Consider the following 25,761-nt stretch of genomic DNA (forward strand, 5'->3'; position numbering starts at 1 on the left):
TTTCTCTTTCTGACTTACTTCACTCTGTATGACAGATTCTAGGTCCAGCCACCTCATTAAAAATAACTCAATTTTGTTTCTTTTTACGGCTGAGTAATATTCCATTATATATAGGCACATGGGACTTTTAAAAACTAACCCAGCCTTAGGAGCCACAAAAGACACTGGCTCTCCATAACTAAAGGATTGCTGGCCTTTGGTTTAAAATATTCAGAAAAGTTGTGGACTCCCTGAAGCAGGGGACATTTAAGTCAGAATTTTGTACATATTTCAGAGATGTCATCTTTGTGTTGCCTTACAGATTTGCCACCTATTTCCAGTATGAAAATTTTCATTTACTTGATCTCTATAGGAGTGTAAGGAAAAAGGAAAGAGGAAGAGTTCTGTTCTTCGGACTATGAAAAGTAGTTACTGTGTAAAAGTTGAAAAACGTGTTAAAATGTCACTACTATCAGATAATAAAAACAAGCATTTTTTTTCTTTTTCATTTTATATCTAGCGGTCAATAAAGATTAGAGATTCAAAATTTGGTTTAGCTCTTGTCATAGAAAGCTCTCAGCAGGTAAGATACTTTATATTTTCATTAATCTTTAATAGATTTAAAAAACTATGTGACAGTCTATATTTTTAGTTTTATTTTTATAGTAACCAGTTTATATCCAAGAAGAGTATTAGCTGTAACATGAGATTATATGAAGAGTTTGAGTTTGAAGTCATATAGTAATTGTCCCCATGGGAAGAATCCTGCTTATATTTCTCTTTTGGGCAGACATATTAATTATGATTACAGTCATGACATTATTTCAGTCTTTACACAACCCTATGATACAGTTACTATTTTTTCCCCATTTTATATTCAAGGAAACTGAGACTTGGAGAAGTTAGAAACCTTGCCCATGGTCTAATAACAGTAAGTGATAGGGCTAGGTTTTGATTCCAGGTCTGACTGATTCACAAGACTGTCTTTGAGCAACACAGGTCTATACAGATAAACACACCCTATTTGAGATTTTATACCATCAAACTCAGATTATACTGTATCTAATTATAAACTGCTATGCCCCTTTATGCCTGGTTTTTGCATTTATTTGTTTTTATAAATTTTTTTTAAAAAGACATTTTTCTCTTCTAAATTTAAATACGAATGTCTACTCACTCCTTTCCCCAGCATCATACAGCTAGTTGTATGATGTAAACCATACATCATATGTAGTGTTGTAAAACCAGGATTTGAACACAAAAGTGTATGCTCTCAACCATCACCATATGGGTACTGAATTTTTTAACACTTCTTCTCCAACAAACTGTCATGGGCAAGTTTCTTTCCTAATTCTTCAAGGAGATAGCCTCAGGTATGCCATTCCCTTTTTAATTTTAATATATAGTCTATTCCTTTTCAAGGTCTAGCTCAGGAAAAACTCAGTTCCGTTGGCCTTCACAATCTATGGCGTATTTTTTTTAATCTTGAAATATTAGCTTTTTTGTGTGTGTGTGTGGTATGCGGACCTTCCTCTGTTGTGGCCTCTCCCGTTGCGGAGCACAGGCTCCGGACGTGCAGGCTCAGCGGCCATGGCTCACGGGCCCAGCCGCTCCGCGGCATGTGGGATCCTCCCATACCGGGGCGCGAACCCGGTTCCCCTGCATTGGCAGGCGGACGCGCAACCACTGCGCCACCAGGGAAGCCCGAAATATTAGCTTTGATACTTACAGATGAAATTATGTGATATCTGGATATATTTCAAAATAATCCTGAGTGGGTGAGGGGAGGAGATTTAGGGGATGGGGAGGTTACATATGGAACAGAGTTGGCCATATGTTGTTACTTGTTGAAGCTGGATGATGGCTACATGGACATTTATTGTAGTCTTCTATTTTTGTATATGCTGGAAGTTTTCATAATAAAAAATTTAATTTTAAAAAATCACCCTACATATTGTGCTCTGAAATAAGGACAGTTAGAGCTGTAGTTTATCATATACTGTAAATACTGTTCCTTAGGCTTTTCATTTTTTCATTATTTTCTCTTATAGAGCGGAGGGTATGTCCTTGGCTTTAAAATAGATCCTGTGGAAAAACTACAAGAATCAGTTAAGGAAATTAATTCACTTCACAAAGTCTATTCTGCCAGTCCTATATTTGGAGTGGATTATGAGATGGAAGAAAAGGTAATTTGCTCAGTGTGTGATATACAGAGTTTGCTCAATTGCCTTTACACAATCTATAAAATTCAGATATACACACACTGTGTACAATTTAATTTTAAACTATGTTTAAAATGATGAATATACAGGCTCTGCTCAGTGAGTATGGCCAATGCTAATTTGTGCCTACCACCTGTTTTCTCCCTGGCTGCTTCACCATTCATTCCTGGCCGTCTAGGTAGCAGCCTATCCAAGATGTCCCCATATGCAAGGCTCTTCTGATGTAGAGACTTGAATCTCCCACTCTGACAGCTTTATTTTTATTTTACTTCAGCCAGCCATTAGCATTTGGTTAAACCTTATAGGCCTCACAGACACCATTCTCTTCCCCCAATGACCCACAATATAGCAACTCCAGGAGGCTGCTCCATTAATATGGCCTGTGTCTGTTCCTATTCATTAGATCCTCTTCCATGTCAGTTGTGAAAAATTTTGAATATCATGCTCACATGTCTGCTCTTTGCCTTCCTCACAACTTCTGGTTTCTGCACCAATCCCACTCTCCAGGTACATCAGCTGTCTTTTGGCTTTACTCTTCAGCCTCTGAAGTTGGGCCCCTTGTCATCTGGTGTTTCACTGTTGTCCTCACCAGCCACTCCATTAGAGACTCCTCGCCGTCTGCTCTGACAGTGGTACCCTTGCCAGAGGCGCTCTGTCACACGTTACCTTGCTGTCTGTTCTTGTGCTGGGGCCCTCACCGTACGCTCTATTGCTGGTGTCCCTGCCACCCACTTTTTCATCAGTGTCCCTGCCGATACTCAGCATGTTGAGCCATATCACATATCACATATATTATCTGTCTCTCTTCCTGCTCTTGGACTACAGCAGGTGACCAGGAAGATCAAGAAATAGGACTGGACAGCTAAGTACAAATTCATACCCTCTGACTTCAACCTCGTTGTGCTCCATATACTTAATTTGTTTGTCTCCCTGTCAAATTCCATATATATCCCTTTCCCCTTCCAGCTGAAACTTGTCTCTGTATTGTTGACACCATATTGTACATACACTCTAAGTATTTCATCTCCTTAACCATCATTTTCTGCTTTCTTCCCAACCTGCACTTCTTTCAGCATTCTCCCTTTCACTCTACCTTCTCTGTATATTCCTCAATAATATCACCTCCTCCTCCAGTTTCTTCAAGTTATACTTCTGTAGATGACTCCCAAATCTTTCTGATCTTGGCATACTCTCTAAGCTTACCAGGGTTCCAAATATTTCTTGAATATTTTCGCATAGATGAGCATTCCAAATAACATGAATTGAATTTCTCATTTAAAAGTTTATCTTAGTAATTTAATTAATAATTTTCCAAGTCAGTAAGATACACTAGGACATGGTTGAGTATCTCAAACTTGGCATACCTAAAATCTTGTCATTTTTCTCAAAAGCAGTATCTTACTGATTTATCTACTTATTTATTCACTACTTATTTATTTTTAACATTGTCAAAGTCAGATGTGCTCAAAACTCTGGGGTTTTCCTTTTTTATTTTTCCCATTATCTTACTTTACACATTCAGTCAGTTGTACCAGTCTCTCCCCTGTTCCTATCCCTTTCTTTCCATTCAAACTGCAGTTTCCTTTGCTTGTAGAATAATGTTGTAGAACGAGCATGGTCCTTGGAACCTGACAAACCTGACTTCAATCCCAATTTCACATTTATTTGTGATCCTAGGCAAATTTGAGCTTCAGTTTTCACATTATAAAATGAAGGTAATCTCTCTTACAAAGTTATTGATCATGCCTGTAAAGTGGCTGGCACATTGGAGATAATATGTTAGTTCTCCTACCCATTCTGTCTCTACCTTTCATTTCTCTTCTTTTCCCCTTCTTTGGCCCTCAGTACATAATAATAACCAGCCATAGTAGCTTGCTTTGTCATCACATATAAGTCCTTACTCCAAAGCCACTTCTTCAGGGAGGTCTTTGGACTATCCATCTAAAATACCAACCCCCGTCACTTTTTTATCCCTTATTCTGCTTGTTTGTTTGCTCACTTGCTTGCTTGCTTTATTTTTGGTAACACTAATCAGTCTCCTTCACTATAAATAATCTCCATGAAGTCAGGGATTTTTGTCTATTTTCTTTAATCATTATATCTCTAGCAATCAAAACTAGCACATAATAGGCTTTTAGTGAATATTCATAGTTGTTGAATGGCTATGTTGAATGCCTACTCTTTGCTGTTCACTGCTCTAAGAACTTTATATGCCTCATCTCGTTTAATCCTCCTAAAAACACTATAAAGTGTATCATCATCATTATTATTAGCCCTATCTCACAGTTAAGGAGACCGAGGCTTAGATAGGTTAATTTACTTGTACGCAGTCACACAGCTCTGAACATGGTTGAAACACCAGCTGTCCTCGGACTAGGGGATCAGATCACCTCTTGTCAGCAGTACACTTCTACCATCAACTTTACCCCACCAATTACCTATAAGTAGTCCACATTCTCTGAGCTGGTATTAAAAATTTTCAGTAAACTTCAGTCTACCTTTCCTACCTTATCTGCACAGCCACAGTGTCTGGTTCTGTAGGCTGTGCACTGCCCAGAGAACATTGTTCACATAGACTCCAGTGTGAGTGATACTCCTTGGCATTGTTCAGTACAATATTCTGTGTAGCTCCTCTGTCTTGTGGGACTCTCATATTTTGACCATATTGGATTATTCATCTTCTTCGGCCATATCCTGTGGTTTCTCACCTTTGCTGATACCGATCCCCTCTGTCAGGAATGCCCTTTCCCCTAATCCCACCTATGAAAATCATCCTCATCCTAAAAGCCCTAGATCACGTGCCAGCTTTTTCTTCATGAAAGTTTCTGGCATGCACAAGCCAGAAGTTGTGCTGTCTCCAAACTCTTCTATTATAATAGATATTGCATTTGTTACAGCTATTTTTTGTAGGTTGAACTATATGATATTATTAATATTTGACCATTTTTTACTAAAATGGCAATTTCATATAGTTTAACCTGATATTTAGTTATTTATAATTGTGTTTTGTCCTTCACTCCATTCCCACTAGATTAAACCTTTGGTAGTACCAGCATGGTACCTCATACACTAAAGATACTCAAATATTTGAAAAATGAATTAATAGATACCAGCACTATATTTATTCTGCTTTACCTTTAGAATATTCCATACAAATCTTAGTTCTTCTTTTTCACAAATTTCTTTTTTCACAAATTCTATTTAATGACTATTTTGAGGAAAATTTAAAACTTGCTATTATACAAAAGTTAGTTTTTTTTAAACTTAAACTATCAGATAGTATTTAACTATCAGAAAATCAGATAAAATCCAATGAGAGTTTTTTTCTTGATATTTCATATCATATTAAGTATCATATTAAGTTTGTGTAAATTTGTCATTTTAAATCTTTTGATGGTATTGACTTCAGATTTAAAAGCTTGGGTTTAACTGACTCATTTTATTATTCATGTTAGTTTTAATAGAATATAAATTATGCAGTGATTTTTGTAAGACTTGAGTGGTTGGTAACTGTGATATCCTTTTACAGGTATTTACAATTCTCACAGCACATTTTACTAAAATTATTTATTTGATTAATATTGTCTCTTTGATACATTTTAACATCTGATTTAACTGATTTTCTTCTTCTCTTTCTTTTTCTTTTTTTAACATCTACTGATTTTCAGCCACAGTCCCTTGAAGCTCTGACAGTTGAACAAATTCAAGATGATGTAGAAATAGACTCTGATGATCACACAGATGCTTTTGTGGTGAGCATCACAGAGAAGAGCTACTAAATTTCTTGTGATTTTTTTAAATCTGAGTCATGTTTAAATACCGGTTTAAGTATGTAAAATAGCATAGAACTTGAGACTTTTTAGAATGTCTTAAACATGAGTTGGAGAGTAGTTTTTTTTTCAGGTTAGGGATTTTTTGTGTGTGTGTGAAAATACTTTTAAATTACCAAACTGGGAAATAGTTTGAGAACGTACTTATTCAGAGGATTTCAGATATGTGAAAAGTTTTTTCACACTTTAAGATAACAGAATATATTAAATATAGTTAATTTAATTAACTTAAAGTCTATACTTTCCATAAGTAACCTTTATGAGATGGACCTCCCTCCTTTTCAATTTATAGGTATATTATCTTAAAATGGATTTCTATTTGAACAGTAAACTTTCTTGTTTCCAAATTTGTATTATTTAATTAATAGCCAAAATAATAATAATACTTTCTATGTACTGTGGTCTATGAATCTGACTAGACTATCTCTCTGGGAATGAAAGTTTTTAAGCAAAGTGTGAAATAAGTATAAGATAGTTAATAATAAACTACTACTGCCTCAGTGTATGCATTTGCTGACACATTGAAGCCCTGATTGCTTTGTTTTGTTTTGCCAGCATCTTCTTTAAACCAAAAGTAGGGGTGAAATTTTATAGCTGCTTAGTCATTCTTTTTATCTCCTTTCAAGTTAACAATGCTAATTATACACCAATTACAAAGCACATTTTTAGCGCTTAAAGCATAACTCTTGAAGACATAAATAATGATTGACAGAAGAAGTGAATTCTGCTACCAGCATTGTAAAGATAGGTGAGAAAACCATTAGACACACAGTAACAGAACATAAAATACAGTTAGTTACAGAATTGTTCTGTAAATTAATTACCTGTTCCTTGGCCTATTAACCTATTATATATCAAGTATGTGAAATATAATTTTCCTTGTCTTATAGGCTTATTTTGCTGATGGCAATAAGGTAAGGATATTTTACCTATAGGATATGAAAAAAATTTTCTATATTCCAGTATTTAGTATTCACAGACTTATGTGAAACCTATTTTTTGGTTTTTTTTCCTCTTCCTTGCCCACCTTCTCTATTCCCATCTCATCCTCTTATCTCCCAAAAAGCAACAAGATCGTGAACCTGTGTTTTCAGAAGAACTGGGGCTTGCGATAGAGAAATTGAAGGATGGATTCACCCTACAGGGACTTTGGGAAGTAATGAGTTGATCTTGAGTTGAGCTGGGTTTCTATTTAAAGATATTTCAAGATTAAAGATACTAGTCGCCTGCTATAAGGCATGGCATAGTTTTTACATTTACAGAAAAAGCTTTTCAGAGAGTTTTTTAATGATTAAGGAAAAACTCATTTGTCGAAGATTTTATTGCCAGTCTTCTAAAGATTATATTTGAAATTGTAATCAAAATGTATCTGGTTTGTTGTAAATATGTTTATTTTATAACTAATACTTGTAAATTATTAGTCTGTGGCTATTAAAAGAATGTATCATGTTGAGTTTAATAAAGAATTTATGCAGCACCATTAAATGTTTTGAAAGTGTTATCTAAAAGCGTAAGATGGGCTTCCCTGGTGGCGCAGTGGTTGAGAATCCGCCTGCCAATGCAGGGGACATGGGTTCGAGCCCTGGTCCAGGAAGATCCCATGTGCTGCAGAGCAGCTAAGTCCTTGTGCCACAACTATTGAGCCTGCGCTCCAGAGACCGTGAGCCACAACTACTGAGCCCTCAAGCCACAACTACTGCCCGCGTGCCTAGAGCCCATGCTCCGCAACAATGAAGCCACTGCTATGAGAAGCCCGTGCACTGCAATGAAGAGTAGCCCCCACTCGCCGCAACTAGAGAAAGCCTGCATGCAGCAACGAAGACCCAACACAGCCAAAAATTTTAAAAAATAATAAATTAATTAAAAATAAAAAATAAATAGAATTATTTAAAAAATAAAAATTAAAGAAAAAGCATAAGACTATTCTTATGGAGTAATCAAAATGCTGCTTTTTTAATTATAAAAATCTGGTTTAAATATATTTATCACATAGCTCCAAAGGTAAGCCAACTCTCATATAAATTATAAACCTTAAGCTTGTCATTTTTAGGTAACCATTTATGTAAAAACTAAAAATTTTAGCTAACTAGAGGATATCAACCCCTATGTAAAGTTTTGGGCACTATTTTGGAAATAATTTCAATATCGTTTTGGCAAAAATACATTTATTTTGTAAGGAAATAGTTTGTAAATAGTTTATTTGTTGACTTGCTCTTTGTTTGCATTCATTGAAACTTCTTTGAAGTTTTCAAAAATATGATATTATTTTCTGATTTCTTGGTCAGGTAAGATTTGGTGACCTCTCTTGCATAAGTGTTTCTTGCCACTGCTTCAGTATAAAGAAACTTTGTAAAGAACTTTTGTCAAAACATTAAAATTAGCCCTCTTTTTCTAGAGTGAAAAAAGTGAGTGTGTAAAACCATTTAAAATAAGATGTGGGGCTTCCCTGGTGGCGCAGTGGTTGCGAGTCCGCCTGCCGATGCAGGGGACACGGGTTCCTGCCCCGGTCCGGGAAGATCCGGCATGCCGCGGAGCGGCTGGGCCGGTGAGCCATGGCCGCTGAGCCTGCGCGTCCGGAGCCTGTGCTCTGCAACGGGAGAGGCCACAACAGCGAGAGGCCTGCAAAAAAAAAAAAAAAAAAAAAAATGCCTACAATAAAATAAGATGCAACTGTATGTACAACCGTAGACACATAGTACAATCAAGGGCTAACCTGAGTTTAATAAAGATCAATGAACAAAAGCTATAAATTGGTTTCTTCATTTAAATAGGAAAGGATTTTTACATTTTTAAGGGATGGGGTTATAATAACCTATATTAGGGGGAAAATGTTGTTGAAAAATGTGTACAGGTCAAAAAAATGCAGCTAGGAATATTGTTTCAATAGTTTTTCAAGCAAAACACTATAAAATTGCCAATTAGTAAGGAATAATCTCAAAACGTCAAAACACTGTGTTTGCATCTGACTCATTAATCTTTTCAGATGTTAGGTGTTACGTGTAAAGAGAAATGAGTCATTTATTGTTTAAACAAGGGAGCAGCTGTTGGTTTTTTCTAGTGTGTTAAAACCTTTAGTGGCCTCTATAAATGGAAAGAGTCAATGAGCTCTTCTCTCAGCTGTTGTTTTAGCAGCTGACAGTACCATTGACTTCACCGTGATGTAAAATAAGGGAAAAAACTTTTACTGATGGATGGAAACCTTGAAGTTTAAAAATACATAATTCCCTGATCTGGGGGCATTCATTGATTCACTCAACAAATATTTATGGAGCACCCGTGAGGCCCTGTGGCTATAGCGTTGAGCAAAACAAACCTCCCCCAAATCCCTGTCTTTATGGAGCTTATGTTCTTCTGAGCATGTTTAAGAATACCAACCTTTGAAATTACAGTATTTTTACAGCCCCACTGAGTTTTTAAAAACATGAGAATATAATTTTGTAATAAAATATTTCGTGAAGAAGTATATGATGCTATTTGTATGTAAACAGAGGATCAATTTTTTTTCAAGTCACGCTTTCTGCATCCCATAATTAATATGGTGTGTTCTATTATAATCAACAACTTAAATTATGATTCTAGTCATATACTTTTTTTGTGTGTGTATAAAGCCTGTTTTTCAAATTATACCAGGGATGTAGCACTTCGTCCTGATTTTGCTATGTTCTATTGATTACATTGTTCTCATGGGGTTACAATACATCTGTTCTATTTTTTTAATTTTTATTTCATGAAAGATCAACACAAAACCACAGAATATCTTTAGTGATCATACTGTATGTATGTAGATTTTTTCTTTCCCTAGGGCCAACTTTTAACTTTTTTTTTTCTTGTCTTACTATTTGCCACATCAAATCCTTTGTAGAGCAAGGCAGGGTGTGAACAAATTAAATAATTTCATAATTTAATTCAATACTAATTATAGTTTTTCCACTTAAAAATACCGATAATTTGGAATGTCTTAGAAAATAGCAGTTTCTCTGCATTTATTTTCAATCATGATGGGGGGATATTATTAAAGGTTTTTTTTCCCCCAAAAATCTATAATTATAGTACCTAAGTAGAAGTCTTTGTTTCCTACTTCTAAAAGAAGATTATATATCCCACTGTTTTAAGTAGAAAATAAAAATTTGTAGCAGTTACTGGAAAGGGGATCTTGCTTATGAGTATCCAAATGAACTCAGCTCATATTCTTGAACTTTGCATCATTAATTCAGATAGCCAAGTAGCTTGCCACTAGACCATTTTTAGCAGACTGACTCATTTTTATGATTCAGTTTTCTGTTAGTTTTATAAACATTTTCTTGCGGTAACCTTTATTAGCATATCATCTTCTAATGCTTTATGTATTATAAAGCTTTCCACTTCATTTAAATCTCTTGTTTCTTAGCTGTTTCCTTAGTGATTAAAAGTTCCAGTTGTTCCTTTCAATCTGTAACAGCTGCAAGAACTCTTCTTTCCAAACTAGCTCTCCTAAATTCCCTTGTTAGAGTTGGTATCTATATTTAGCTGGTGGGATTAAATTGCAAAGGCTTCAAGCTGGGCAAAGCACACTGATCTGCCTTTTTACTGCTAGACCTGTGTGCTGTGAGGAGCTAAGGCCTTAGTGTCCCCCTCCTTACCCAGGTTACTCACAAAATGGATTCCCAGCGGGAACTTGCAGAGGAACTGCGGCTTTACCAATCCACCCTTCTTCAGGATGGTCTAAAAGATCTCCTGGATGAGAAAAAATTCATCGATTGCACACTAAAAGCAGGTGACAAAAGTCTTCCTTGCCACAGACTGATTTTGTCAGCTTGTAGTCCTTACTTCCGTGAGTATTTTTTATCTGAAATTGATGAGGCAAAAAAAAAGGAGGTAGTACTAGATAATGTGGATCCTGCTGTACTGGATTTAATCATTAAGTACCTGTACTCTGCCAGTATTGATCTCAACGACGGAAATGTGCAAGATATTTTTGCATTGGCCAGCCGCTTTCAGATCCCCTCCGTGTTCACTGTCTGCGTTTCTTATCTTCAGAAAAGACTTGCTCCTGGTAACTGTCTAGCTATCCTAAGATTAGGACTTCTTCTTGACTGCCCGAGACTCGCCATCTCTGCCCGTGAATTTGTGTCTGATCGCTTTGTACAGATTTGTAAGGAAGAGGACTTCATACAACTGTCTCCACAGGAGCTGATCTCAGTTATTTCCAATGACAGCCTAAATGTAGAAAAGGAAGAAGCGGTATTTGAAGCAGTGATGAAATGGGTGCGAACAGACAAAGAAAACAGGGTTAAAAACCTTAGTGAAGTGTTTGACTGTATCCGTTTTCGCCTTATGACAGAAAAATATTTTAAAGATCATGTTGAGAAAGATGATATAATTAAAAGCAACCCAGAACTCCAGAAAAAAATCAAAGTTCTCAAAGATGCCTTTGCAGGCAAACTCCCAGAACCTAGCAAAAACACAGAGAAGGCTGGGGCTAGTGAGGTGAATGGTGATGTTGGTGATGAAGATTTACTTCCTGGTTACCTGAACGATATTCCCAGGCATGGAATGTTTGTCAAAGACCTCATCCTCTTGGTTAATGACACAGCTGCAGTGGCTTATGATCCCACGGAAAATGAATGCTACCTTACTGCACTGGCTGAGCAGATCCCCAGAAATCATTCCAGCATCGTTACCCAGCAAAATCAGGTGTACGTGGTAGGAGGCCTCTATGTGGATGAAGAAAATAAAGATCAACCTCTACAGTCGTACTTCTTCCAGGTAAGAAAGGATATTTTCATATATGTAGAGACATAAAGGAAAGGCTGTTAGTCACCATCTAGTTAGCTGACTTGTGAATTATTCAGGCTGCTTGTATTTATTCTACTTGATGTGCTACTCCAGTCCCTTGAATTTTCATTACTTAGAGGGCTGACAAATATTTGAATCAGTTAGCTGCTTGTTAATATTTAATAAACGTTTTGGTAAAGAATGAGGTTCTAATTAACGTATACGTGATGGCTCACAATTTTCTTTATGCACTTTTACCCAAAATGTCATGTTTATAGTTGATTGTGACTGTAATCCTTTAAAGTCCAGTATTTTAGTAAAAACGATATTTAATCTTGTGTCCTCTTTCTGAAAAACAGGTTACTGTATTTCCCAAAATCAAAGTACTTTACACATTACAAAATGTTATAATTGATCAGATTTTCTACCTTCTTCCAAGTTTCCTTGAACTGACTTGAAGTTCCTGGAGGTAGCATTTCATCTCTTATTTATGGTTAGTGCCTAAAATATAATTTTGCTGAAAATGAAAAGAACTTGTATACATATTTTACACGCTTTGGATTACCTTCTAGGAAACACTGTCTACACAAGTGTCACTAATTTGGATTAATTGTATTTAGAAATATTTATTTATGATAAATGATCAAATTTATTTGGATCAGAGTTGTACTTAGACATATTGGCAACTTAATCTGTATTATGAAACCATAGAAGTTTCCAAGAAAACACATCCTCCTAAACTAACACTCTTTGTAGTTTGTTTGAAAGGAGTTCGTTTCATACTATCAACACATTATATTTACCAGTTTATGAAGGAATCAGTGGCTTAACCTTCATCTTTAATAATGTCAATACCAGTACTTTGTAGCTTACAGATAGTTCAAAAGAGTTTGTTTAGGTCATGGCTACTTATGGCCTGGGGTTTATGGGCACTTGAGTTGGAAAGGCCAAAGATAAGCATGTATAGAATGTCATACCACAGTCACTGAGTGCTTTCAAAGTGTGTGACGTACGGTGCATTTATAAAGCACACTCTTTAACCAGTTTTTTCTAATCTTGAAAAATGTAATAATACATGTTAATCACGGTTCCTAATTTTCCAAGTTCCATTAAAGAATGTTAACTATGAAATATAAAAATAAAATAGAAGCTGTAATCATAAGTATTTGAATGTGGGCCAGAAAATTTCCTAAGCCCTAATTTTAAATTCAGATAAATTTCAGGAAGGGTAAATTCAATTGAAAAGGCAATAATTTTATCTAGGAAGTAAAAATGACATCAAAATACAGACAGACAGATACCTGGAAATCATAGACCCAAAGAATACTTAATAGCCTTATCTTTATTCTCTTCCATCCTGTTACTGCCCTTGCTTTTATTGACCCAGCCTCTCATTTCTGAAACCTGTTTGATGTTGTTCCTTTTAGCTACAAAATGTTATACAAAGTTGAAAGGGTCGACTCCCTGTCATTTCCCATGCCTTGGCTCCTTCTAAAAGGCACAAATAGTGGGACAAGATGCCAGGATAAAAACACCTGACTGTAAAAGAGGGTTATGACTCACAAGAAAATATATGTATGAGAATCTCAGGCTTTGTATTTTCTGCTTGGTCACCTCTGTTTAAAATGTATTAAGTTAGGATTCATATGACCTTTGATTGTATACTAGAATTAGATTATGAGAATTTTTTTACCTAGGTAAGAGCCTGTTTTTTCCATAGACTTAATAGTTTCATCAAATCTTTGAACACCACATCTTAAAGTAATCTAGGTCCAAACTCTAATTTTAAGGGTGAGAAAACTGAAGCCAGAGAGGTTAAATAGCTTGACAGCTCATCTGTAAAAAAGCCTGGCAGGCAGTCTACTGTCTCATCTGCTGTAGGAAGTGCCCTATCCGGGGTAGTATGGGAATGTAGACAGTATTGTGTAGTGTGGGCAGTAAACCCTCCGGTTTGGGATTATGATGGCTGCTGTTCCCATTTAAAAAGACAAACTATGAATTTGTATAGCTTGCATCAAGTATCACTTAAAAGCTCTATGAATTTGTGCAAATTATTTAACCTTTCTGTACCTCAGTTTCCTCATCTGTAAAATGGAGAAAATAAAAGTCCCTATCCTGGAGGACTAGATGAGATTACCTGTGTCAAGCATTTAGTATGAAGCCTATCACACAGTAAAAACTCCATGAATGCTCATTATTACTGCTACCATACTACATACCACTTTCCTGATAAATAATTTATTTTCAAAAAATGAAAACATTAGTGATCACAATCTGGATGTTGAAATTTGTGACTGCAAACTAACAGTGTATGTGTGGGGATCAAACCACTCATCTCAGCTAGTTTTAATTAGTACTTTTCTTTAACCAAGGTTACTAGACCAGATAGAGATAGGCTTCCATAGGGACCCCTCCTTATACCACAGACTTTAATATCTGCATCTATCCTTGGTATCCAATTATTCTGGATTTTATTCCTTTTTCTTCCACTGCATAGAAGTAGCACTAGAGAGGACAACAAATCTGTGAATGCACACCCTCAGAAAGCAGTTTTCTTGTGCTTTGGTGTCCTAAAATGCAAAGTGGAAAATCTTAAAATTACCAATAGTAAGTGCTAAAGCTGATGCTAGCCATATCAGAATCACCTATCCCAGAGCATGGGCTCTTGGAACGCTGTCTTAGACTTGCAGAATTGGCAGTAGCAAAAACAAGCAAAGTTACTTCCTAATATAAACGAGAGAGAGAGAGAAGGGTATTTTAAATGACTCCCCAAAAAAGGCTAGGAAGTTATAGGCTATAACACCTGCCTATATCTGAAGTAATACAGTGAAGCATGGAGAACCTAAAAGTGTTGAAGGAAAGAAAAAAGATAATGCCTAGCACCCCAGCTGTCTGTGAACTGAGTGACAGGTCCAGCTGTCCCGGGCACCAGCTTGGGAGCATGTTAAATATAGCATGCGGGGGTCACTCACGTACCGTGACCCTCTTTTTCCCCAGTGTCCTAAAAGTATTATGATTCCTTGTTCAAACCTGAACAAGGCAACATGGGAAGAAAATTTGACATGAAATCTCACAGTTCTTAACTAATCTCTGGTGACTATTTTATTTTCTCTTTCCTTTCTTCAAGTTCTGCAGGTTTGAGTACTTTTAGCTATTTTGGTAGGCCAAGTAGCTTTTCTCATTTTTCTCGGTAATTCAAAGGTAAAATATGATCCTTTCTGGGTTTTAGTTTTACTTGTGAGACCTTTGACTATCTCAATGAATTCTAAACAACAAAGTATAGCATATTTTTTGGTACACCTGTAACAAGCTCCACAATTCCTCATATATTCTTTCTTTCAGCTTGATAATGTAGCATCTGAGTGGGTTGGACTTCCACCTCTGCCTTCAGCCAGGTGTCTCTTCGGTCTGGGAGAAGTAGATGACAAAATCTATGTAGTTGCAGGCAAAGACCTTCAAACAGAGGCTTCGCTGGATTCAGTATTGTGCTATGATCCTGTGTAAGTTGGCATGACATTCTCATTTCCTAAGCATTCAGGTATATGAGTGCCTATATCAAAGTCATAATTTTAGAACCTGAAATTCACTGAAAGCATATAAATTCTATCTTCTGATTTTAGGGCGGCCAAATGGAATGAAGTTAAAAAACTTCCTATCAAAGTCTATGGCCATAGTGTGATTTCACATAAGGGGATGATATATTGTCTTGGAGGAAAGACAGATGACAAGTAAGTACCCTGACATCTCCTTATGGTTTATATCCAAGTGATTTTTTTATTACAAGGGTTCCTTCCTGAATCTACATGCTGAAATAGAACTTGGTTCTCACCCATAACATTTTGAAAGTAAAATTTCAAAATAAAATTTTGAAAAGTTACTGGAGGATATTTAAAATGATTGATGAAGGAAAACTGTATACAATTTTAAAGTTGCTAAAGTCAATTTGTATGCCCAGCATATTGCTAAGAACAAACATAATATCTCCATCATAAGCATTCTTACAGTGGAAAAGCAGCATTTAGGAACATAATCAAGCCTTTTATTTGGCTAATTTATAATTATATTTTACTACATTAAAACCAGTGGGCTTTTTATTCATTTAGCCGTAAGTAGATAAAAATTAAGTGTATCTCTTTAATGTAATATTTTAAATATAACTATTAAAACAAAAGTGCTTAAAAATCATGGATTTGGGAGGCTTCCCTGATGGCGCAGTGGTTGAGAGTCTGCCTGCCGATGCAGGGGACGCGGGTTCGTGCCCGGGTCCAGGAGGATCCCGCATGCCGCGGAGCGGCTGGGCCCGTGAGCCATGGCCGCTGAGCCTGCGCGTCCGGAGCCTGTGCTCCGCAACGGGAGAGGCCGCAGCAGTAAGAGGCCCGCGTACCACAGAAAAAAAAAAAAATCATGGATTTGTACTTTACATTCATCAGAGAGAATTTAGATAGTTGAGTTTGAAACTGGTGACTGGGGACTGAAAAGAGGGCAGTTCTTTCCTCAGCAATGTTTCACTTATTTACTCCTGGACGGGTGATATTCAAAATATTTAACAACTGGTCACAAACAGGCACTGATCAAACAGAATAGATATACCTGATATACCCAGTAGCACCCAGTCTCTTATGAGAAAAAGTGGATGAAGTTTCATATAACTTGCTTTCTAGGTACTTCTCAAGGGATAGGTAATTAGGAAAGAGATCTTATACGCCCAAGAGAGAAGTGAGTTTAGAGTGCTCCAGAAGTCAGTCAGTTAAGCCAGTAGCCTGTCAGGTAAAATGAAGATTTTTAGCTTCAATAGTGAGAACAAATTTCCTGCCCCTGAAAACTCTGCCTAATTTGGCTTGTATCATTTACCCAGTTTGTTCAAGAGATGCCCAATCCTGGAAAGGGAGTCAGAATTAAGAATTTAAGGGCAAAGCAGGAAAGGAGAGTAAAATATCGAAATGTGCTAGAATTAAAGAACTGTATATTGTGCAGTTAATAGTTAATGGCTATTACTCAATTAAAATGACATATTACAGAAAATATGATTTTTAAAAGTAAAGGGTTTTTATACAGTCTGTCCATATTCAAAGATAATATATTCTGAAATTTTGATATCCTCCTTAATGCCAGATATTCCCATCAAACAAACATTTAAAGGAAGGCCATATTACAAACACACTCAGAGCAAAATCTTGTTTAGAACATTTTTCCTGAGTAATAGAATGGAAAATCTGTATTAAGCAGTGTTATGACTGGAAACATAGTGACTCCGCCAAATGATTTAAATTGTTTCCTTCAAGTAGTATTAGTAACTGGGAAATTGATGTGTCAGTAAGAAGCATGCAGGTCTTGTCAGTAAGAATACATCAATCTTGAGAATATGATTAACCAAAACAACATTGCGGGCTTCCCTGGTGGTGCAGTGGTTAAGAGTCCACTTGCCAATGCAGGGGACACAGGTTCGAGCCCTGGTCCAGGAAGATCCCACATGCTGCAGAGCAACTAGGCCCATGCGCCACAACTACTGAGCCCACGTGCCACAAATACTGAAGCCTGCATGCCTGGAGCCCATGCTCCACAACAAGAGATGCCACCACAGTGAGAAGCCCGTGCACCGCAACGAAGAGTAACTCCTGCTCGCTGCAACTAAAGAAAGCCCACGCAGCAACAAAGGCCCAACGCAGCCAAAAATAAATAAATAAATAAAGTTCCCTTTAAAAAAAAAAAACAAAAAAAAACCCCCAGAACATTGCTTGACAAATGCCAAAGTCAAGAACTTTGAAAAGAGTCATTACCTAAAATAAGCACTGAATTATACTAGTTATCGCCACTGCATTTGAAGAACATGATTTTGGATTGTGTTCTTATGGAGGAGTTTTAAGATAATACTTATAGTCATATATTAGAAGAAATGCTTCTACTCCAGATATCTGGTCTTTTATAAAACTAAAGAAAAAAATTGTCCTCACAAAAAGTTGAGGTTTTGTTCGGTTGCTTTTTGGCTTTACCAAATATATCCAGTTAATCAATTATTTGGAATTCGAACTCCCATCAGTAAATTATGGAATCATAACAACATACTAAGAAGGATAATTCAGGTAAGTCCAGGTTTTTCTGGTACCATTTAGCATATAAAATTGTTTTCATTACTCATCAGCTCAGATGACTAGTTGTCTAATCTTTAGTCCCAGATTTCTTAAAATGCATTGGCATATTAGTGGTAGACTAAAATCAAATGAGCCATCATATTACAGTTACATTTAAAATAGGTACATTCACACCTAGTTATTTCTTAAGTTAACTGATTCATTCTTAGGATATTCAGATAATGAAATGAATAAACGTTTTTGTTACTGAGGCACAATAAAAGGTTTATAAATTTTTGTTAACTCTATTGTGTATTGAATTTAGTAGCAGATAGGATTAACATGTACTCTGCCTGGGCCTCTAGGCAACTGCCGAAAGTAAAGGACCCTACCTTCCAGTAGTATAATTAAGATTTAAAATAGCTTTAGTTCTCATATTTGGAATTGTCCTTTGCTTGGTGACATATGTTCAGATTAAGAATTTTCCTGATCCTCACTATACTACATATTTCAAACGAGAAGCAAAGGTAAGTGATTAGTGAAGTTGCTTCTTTCAAAAAAGAAAGCTTCTAAAAGCACCATTTTGTTGTGTTTTATGTTTACAGAAAGTGTACAAACAGGGTGTTTACCTACAACCCCAAAAGAGGAGACTGGAAAGATCTGGCTCCAATGAAAACCCCTCGTTCCATGTTTGGAGTGGCAGTCCATAAAGGCAAAATTGTGATTGCTGGAGGCGTCACTGAAGATGGTCTTTCAGCTTCAGTTGAAGCTTTTGACCTCACCACCAATAAGTAAGCTGCCATCTCTTACTACAGAATATGAATCACTATACGTTTTAATTTCTAACTTTGGATAAAAATTAAGCTTTCCAGGGCTTCCCGGGTGGCGCAGTGGCTGAGAGCCCGCCTGCCGATGCAGGGGACACAGGCTCGTGCCCCGGTCCGGGAAGATCCCACGTGCCGCGGAGCGGCTGGGCCCGTGAGCCATGGCCGCTGAGCCTGCGCGTCCGGAGCCTGTGCTCCGCAACGGGAGAGGCCGCAGCAGTGAGAGGCCCGCGACCCCCACACACACAAAAAATATTAAGCTTTCCAATTAGGACATGGGGAGAGGAGGGCAGGGAGGCAAGGATTGAAGAGGAAGTATCTTCATCTGTGTTTCTTTTGGTGCTATGGGTGTGAAATGACTAACATTTTGATGCATTTTGTGTGTTTGTAATTTGGAATACATGACCCTCAAGTAAATGTTAGAGTGATCAATCTATTCTTACTTGTTATTAACTTGGTGAATTTAGTCATGCAAAGGTCATACTTCTGAATAATTATATATACATAAATGGATATATATCTCTCTATAAGGTTATTTGATTTGAAATATGTAGTTTCTTTAAGGACAAAAAGACCTCCACTTAGTTTGTGATATTTGTAATGCTTCAGATGATTGATTCTTTTGTGTTCTTTATAATTTTCTTTTTTTTTCACTTTTAAGCTTATATTGGCTTAAAGTTAATGTAAAAGATATTTGACAGATATTCTTTATATAGAATTAGTCCTTTTCAAGTTTTTGAGCTCACACATCTAGATGAGTATATAGTTTTTATGCTCCTCGTTTAGCAATGAAGAAAAAATTACAGCACTATTATTACTTTTTTAAGGAACCATGTATGCCTGATTACAAAACAGACTTTAGTTAATCTGAAAATTACAAGGACGTTTTATGGAATTATATTTTTATGATCGTTAAAAATCATGTTTTTTGAAGACTATATAATATGGGTAAAAACTCATGTTATAAGTTAAAGAAGCAGCACACAAAACTGCAAATACTCTATGTTCTTAGTTTTGTTCATATGCATAGATGGATGTTTAAATTTATATGCATTTTTTAATGACAAAATTATAGCAAAATATTGCTTATGATTATGTCTGAAGGACATGATCATGGGTGATATTTGTTTTCTTCTATACCTTTCTGTTTCTCCAGATTTTGTACAATGTACATATATTTTATAATTAGAGAAACAGATAATATGTTTAGAGAAAAACTATAAGGTCCACCTTTATGCCAGAGTAATGGAAGAGAGCTACCAAAATGACTAACTCATTCTAGACTCTTGATACTTCCAGTTAATTTGATTGATTTTATCTTTAGTGGTCCTATTTCATATAGCTATTAACATTAAAAGTTCCCTTAAATCCTTTACTTAAAAGGATGAAGTATAAACTATTAAAAAGAAAATTTCCAACCCTAGTTTGTAAACTATTCTTATCCCATGCTTTATTAAAAAGGGTTTGGAGATTCCTTGAGACACTATGGAGATCAGAGTTTTTAAAAATTTGTATTAGCATTCAAATGAAATCCAACACAGTAGGGCCTAGGAGCCCTAGAACTTCACCCAAAAACTCCACTTTTTTTTTTTTGGCCACGCTGCACAGCATGTGGGATCTTAGTTCTCCAACCAGGGATTGAACCCGTGCCCCCTGCAGGGGAAGCACAGAGTCTTAACCACTGGACCGCCAGGGAAGTCCCTCAAAGCTCCACTATTTATGGCATACAGTTTGATAACCACTGCTGAAAGGTGCTAACTAATGAAGTATTCTTGGATTGACATACTGAGGGCTTTAAAATCTAATTTGGTTACATCTTTCAAATAAAGGAATATTTAGATATTTTCCAGTAGCATATTTAATCTTCTAATTTTGGATGTTTATGCTACTTGAAGTTTTTAATTATAATTTCCTATAATTGTTCGGTAAATACATTTGGCATTTTTTAAAGTTTTACATTAACTGTATCTTCAATAATTCCTAGGTGGGAAGTAATGACTGAATTTCCCCAAGAAAGAAGTTCCATCAGTTTGGTCAGCCTGGCTGGATCCCTGTATGCCATTGGTGGTTTTGCCATGATTCAGCTGGAGTCTAAAGAATTTGCACCCACTGAAGTCAATGACATATGGAAGTAAGTTTTCTTCCCTCCAATTTTCTGAACCAAATATTAAATCAAATAAGATAAAACAATTTTGAATAGGAAGCCAGACTTTCCCAAAATGTATGCTACTTCTTGATAGTAAACTAAACACTCTTTGAACCTGTTGAACTTTTACACATTGCCATTTACTTAATCAAGTACTGCTTCTAGTTAGCTGTGAGCTTGGGAAAGAACTTATCGGGGCCTATTTCTTAATCAGTAATTGAGAGTTGGACAACTGATCCTTTAAGCTCCCTTCCAGCTTTAAAAGTGTAATGAATGCTGTAGGCATCCAGTAGAGCAGAGGCTTCCAAACCACTTACCTTTCTCCCAGAGAGTACTTTATTTCCTAAGAAAACAGAGTCTGGAATAAACACTTAACCTCTTGAGTTTTCCATGATTCATTAACTCTATTTTGAATCTAATTTAAATATATTTCCAATTTTCTGAGGATTCAGTTATAAAAGCTTTTTTAAAAAGTGAAAAGTAGCAATCCACTTGACCTCCAAGATAGGTGCTGGGTAGGTCTCCCAAGTATAACACTTGCAGTTGTTACTCAATTGAACTATTTTACAGTTAAGCTTAAAATGAATGTATTTGAAAAGGGATGTGTGTGTGTGTGTGTGTGTGTGTGTGTGTGTGTGTGTGTGGAAAGTCACATAGTAACATAGCTGGGGCAGGGCATACAGTGTGCAGACGTCTGGTCACTATCAGGTCACCACATGTGCTGTCTTCAGCCCAGGCACCATGCTTGCTGATCTAAGTTTACAGGAGGTAGACCTCAGTTGCCTGAGGTGAGCATGAGTTCATGCTGTATACTCATCCAGAAACTGCCAGACTTATGCTTTACCTGTCAGTTTAAAGGCCAGCCCCACTCCCAAGTCTGGATGCCCTTACCTGGCCTGTCACCAGATTGTCCAGAACCTTGGTACTCGAAGTATGGTCTGTGGACCAGCTGTGTTGGCATCTCCTGAGAGCTTCTTAGAAATGCGGAATCCCAAGCCCCAACCCAGACCTACTCAATCAGAATCTTAATTTTAACAAGATTAGTGGGTGATTTGCTTGCACATTTAAGTTTGTAAGTACAGCTTTGGAAGAGTGATCAGTGAAGGCATAACACTGAGCCTGAGAGTGAAAAGTAGGTAACATTTGTTCTATACCTGAACCAGTACATGCCTTATTCCCAGCTGGTAAACTGGAAGGCTGAAAGGCTGGCAGCTTAACCAAACAATTATTTTGTGCATCAGACATCATTTCCTTATGTTGTTGTAACAGTAACTAGCTGTGTAGAGGGCAAGAAAAAGTGGCTATAAAAGGAAGTTAACTGGCACTTCCCTAGTGGCGCAGTGGATAAGAATCCGCCTGCCAATGCAGGGGACACGGGTTCGATCCCTGGTCCGGGAAAATCCCACATGCCATGGGGCAACTAAACCCATGCGCCACAACTACTGAAGCCCATGCACCTAGAGCCTGTGCTCCGCAACAAGAGAAGCCACCGCAATGAGAAGCACGTGCACCACAGCGAAGAGTAGCCCCTGCCCGCCACAACTAGAGAAAGCCTGCGCACAGCAACGAAGACCCAATGCAGCCAAAAATAAATACATAAAATAAATAAATTTATTAAAAACATAAAGGAAGTTAACTATTACCTTTCTCCCTCCAAAAGAGAGGGGAGAAGATAAAGAAACTGGAAATTTCCAGGGAAAGAGGTTAGACCTAGCAAGAGGATGAGATGGGAAAAGACTGGAAAGCAGCAGAAAAAAATATGAAATAATGGAGGGATGGGAAGGTTAGGGTTTTTGGAAAATGGGGATAGGTACCAAGAGTGAATAGGCAGTGATTCTTAACCCTGGCTGCTTTTACCTTTTTTTTGGCTGCACTGCACGGCATGTGGAATCTTAGTTCCCTGACCAGGGATTGAATCCACGCCCCCTGCATTGGGAGTGTGGTGTCTTAACCACTGGACCACCAGGGAAGTCCCCTGGCTGCTTTTAAAATATACCAGTGCCTGGGCCTTCATGCAGACCAATTAAATCAGTTTCTGCAGGCAGGGCCTGGGCATCACTAGTTCTTAAAACCTTCCAGGTGATTCTAATATGCAGCAAGCCTTGAGAAACACTGATGTTAAGGAATGGTGCTATCAGCTGAACCCCACATGAGCCACTCTGGATCCTAATGGTGATCAAAAGCCAAGTTGCTTCAACAGAATACTGCAGGCAGCAAAGGAAAGTACAGCATCTCCTGGTAATTTTAGCAGGAGGGATTCTGATTATGGTTTATTTTTGCGATTAAGGCAGTGCTTCTCAAAACTGCTTGCTCATTGGAATCACCTCGGGAACTTCAAAAAGCACTGATGCTGCCTCTGTTCCCCTCCATTGATTGTGACTTAATTGACCTGGGATTTGGTCTGGGCTTTGGAACTTTCAAAAGATCCCCAGATGATTCTAATGTGCAGACAAACTTGGGAACCACTGGATTTGGGAAAGGCAAGAGGAGGGGGCATTCAAAATTATCTGCTTGGCTGTAAAATTTTAAATTTAGATACTGGTATTTTCCATTTAGGTAATAAAATCTGGGGCAATAATTCTCAAACCTTGCTGCATATTAGAATCACTTTGGGAACTTTAAAAAATCCTCACGCCCAGGCCATAGTCCATACCAATAAAGTCAATCTCTAGGGGTGGGACCCAGGCATCAACATTTTTAACGTCTCCAGGTAGTTCCAATTTGCGAGTCAAATTTGAGAACCAATGATCTGCGGTGGTTCCCAAGGCAGCATCAGCACCACCTGAGTACTTGGTAGATGTGCAAATCTTTAGTCCTCACCCTGTAGACCTACTGAACCTCTGGGGGTAGGGACCAGCAAACTGTGTTCTAACAAGCCCTCCAGGTGACTTTGATATGCGATATGTTGAAAGCCACTGACCTACAGAGAAGTGGCTACCCACTTGCCCTCAACTTCCTAGTGAATCTCTATTCACACATACAGAGATGAAAATAACAGTGTACTACATTCTAAATCTATAGACCCTCTTACTGTAATATGTAAAAAATAATTTCCATTCTCATATTTTTTCTTGAAGTCATTCCATTATGTAGGATTGACCAAGCTGAAAGTAAAAAATATAACTTGCCAGGAAGCAAATGCTTTTAGGCCTCATTTAACCTCAACCTCCTATTGCTTAAATGTGGTCACTTTTTCATTAGATCATTTAAAACTGTTCTTTATCTTTTAACTTGTTGCTCCAAATTTTATATAGATAATCAAGGTTCTTTTCCTTATTAGTGGTAAAATATTTTTGTCTACTTTTCCCTACATAAAAATCACTCAGTGCACAGTACAGCTGTACAGCTGTTAAATTTGGACCACTGATGAAATTAAGTCAGATAGGCATCAGCTAATTTTAAAATTATTTTAAATCTCATTCACTCCTTGTAGAATGATTTGGGAGTATTTCCTATATGCCAAGTATTGATAGCTTCTGGAGGAGGGAAGATAGTAATGTGCATAAGATATATGTACCTTTGAGCTTGCTGAGGACATAAATATAGGGGAAAAAATTTAAATAGAAGGATAATTGTTATAATGGATACCATACAAAGGACACTGTGAGAAATGAAAACAAACTGAGGAAGCTGAGAAAGGCTTCACAAAGAAGGCAGTGTTTAGGAGTTTCTCATGCAGAGATGGCATTCCAGGCATCAGGCAGAGGAAAAGCACACAGGTCTCAAAGGAACCCAAGTTGTCTGTATCTTTATAACCCTGAATATTCAGAGGGGACGACCAGTTCTTACCTAATGTCAAGTGCAAGAGTAGTGCTCACACAGGACAATAAAGGGGAAAGAGAATGGCTTCTTACAGAGTGACCACTAGTGTCATGTACCGTACTGAGCACTAGTGTATGGGAACAGCTGAAATCATAATCAAAGTGACTAACAGTCCCTGCTCTTCCCAGTTCTTACTCTTTGCTGACCTTGACTCATGGGGACCAGCCATCTTTCGCAGTCCAAAGGTGAAAGATTAATTGCCTGTCTGTTACCCGTCATCTCTGGACGGTCTCTGATTCCCAGAGAAGGCTTAACTGCCTAAGCATCCAGATTAAATACCATGCCAGCAATATGGGCATATGCTCAGAGAATGCGTATTTTTGGAGGAATTCAAGTGTTAGTCTACAAGTCAGATGCATCCTCCTCTGGGTAAGAGCCAGTAGGGTTTTCTCAGAGAACAATATTTGTATATTCAACACAGGGAAATCTATAGAACTATCTACTTAAAAACAACTTACTGATTGCTTTCTTTTTCTCCATCAGGTATGAAGATGATAAAAAAGAATGGGCTGGAATGTTGAAAGAAATACGTTATGCTTCAGGAGCTAGTTGCCTAGCAACACGGTTAAATCTCTTCAAACTGTCTAAGCTATAAACAAGAAGGTGAAAAACCATAATAGATAGGGAGGTGGTCTGTTTGGCTAATAGGGCTTTAATTTATTGTTTTTAAAAAGGCTATACAGAGATTCATGTAGAAATTATTCACTATGTTATTGTCCAAGAGATTAGCAATGGGAATCAAAACCTTAAAGTTATTGAATCTTCAATGTAATCATTAGAGCTTAAAACCATTTTCTAAGAAATTAAATCTTAAATTGAACAGATTATTCCTTTTGTTAATCTGTCTCAATCAATTGTAAAGAAGCTTCCTAAATCTGAGTTTACTAATCCTTTCATTTGCATTGTTGAGGTACCTTTACACTTGTTTTCTATTACAAATGAAATTGGAGAATGAAATATGTACATCTGATTTTCTAAAAATGTTTAAAATAGCAAAAACCTTTCCTCATGCTTCAAGATATAACAAGAATCCTGTACATTAAAGATTATATGCTGTAAGAAAACTTTGGAAATGCTATTTAAGGAGTATAATAAATGGGTCTCATTTAAATTTAA

The 25,761-nt window shown here is 37.1% G+C and overlaps 2 protein-coding genes across 5 annotated transcripts in view; both read left to right on the forward strand.

Moving 5' to 3' along the window:
* BBS5 (Bardet-Biedl syndrome 5) overlaps positions 1-7,516 on the forward strand; it is an 18,977-nt gene extending 11,461 nt beyond the window's left edge. For 3 of the 4 annotated variants that reach the window (XM_007122276.3, XM_007122277.3, XM_007122278.4), the window contains exons 8-12: positions 500-562; positions 2,031-2,165; positions 5,870-5,953; positions 6,922-6,945; positions 7,098-7,516. In XM_007122276.3, the coding sequence (XP_007122338.2) occupies positions 500-562; positions 2,031-2,165; positions 5,870-5,953; positions 6,922-6,945; positions 7,098-7,199 (408 nt within the window). In that variant the 3' untranslated portion in view covers positions 7,200-7,516. The remainder of the gene's footprint in view (positions 1-499; positions 563-2,030; positions 2,166-5,869; positions 5,954-6,921; positions 6,946-7,097) is intronic. The other variant, XM_028478830.2, reaches the window with a different exon arrangement.
* A 3,062-nt stretch (positions 7,517-10,578) lies between these two features.
* Positions 10,579-25,472, forward strand: KLHL41 (kelch like family member 41). Its single transcript, XM_007122275.4, has 6 exons — positions 10,579-11,776; positions 15,128-15,285; positions 15,406-15,513; positions 18,459-18,644; positions 20,662-20,808; positions 25,129-25,472. The coding sequence occupies exons 1-6, from the start codon at positions 10,667-10,669 to the stop codon at positions 25,238-25,240; spliced, it is 1,821 nt and encodes a 606-aa protein (XP_007122337.1). The 5' UTR covers positions 10,579-10,666; the 3' UTR covers positions 25,241-25,472.
* Positions 25,473-25,761: the final 289 nt, after the last annotated feature.

The sequence above is a fragment of the Physeter macrocephalus genome, chromosome 2 (assembly GCF_002837175.3).
Source record: "Physeter macrocephalus isolate SW-GA chromosome 2, ASM283717v5, whole genome shotgun sequence".
Lineage (NCBI taxonomy): Eukaryota > Metazoa > Chordata > Mammalia > Artiodactyla > Physeteridae > Physeter > Physeter macrocephalus.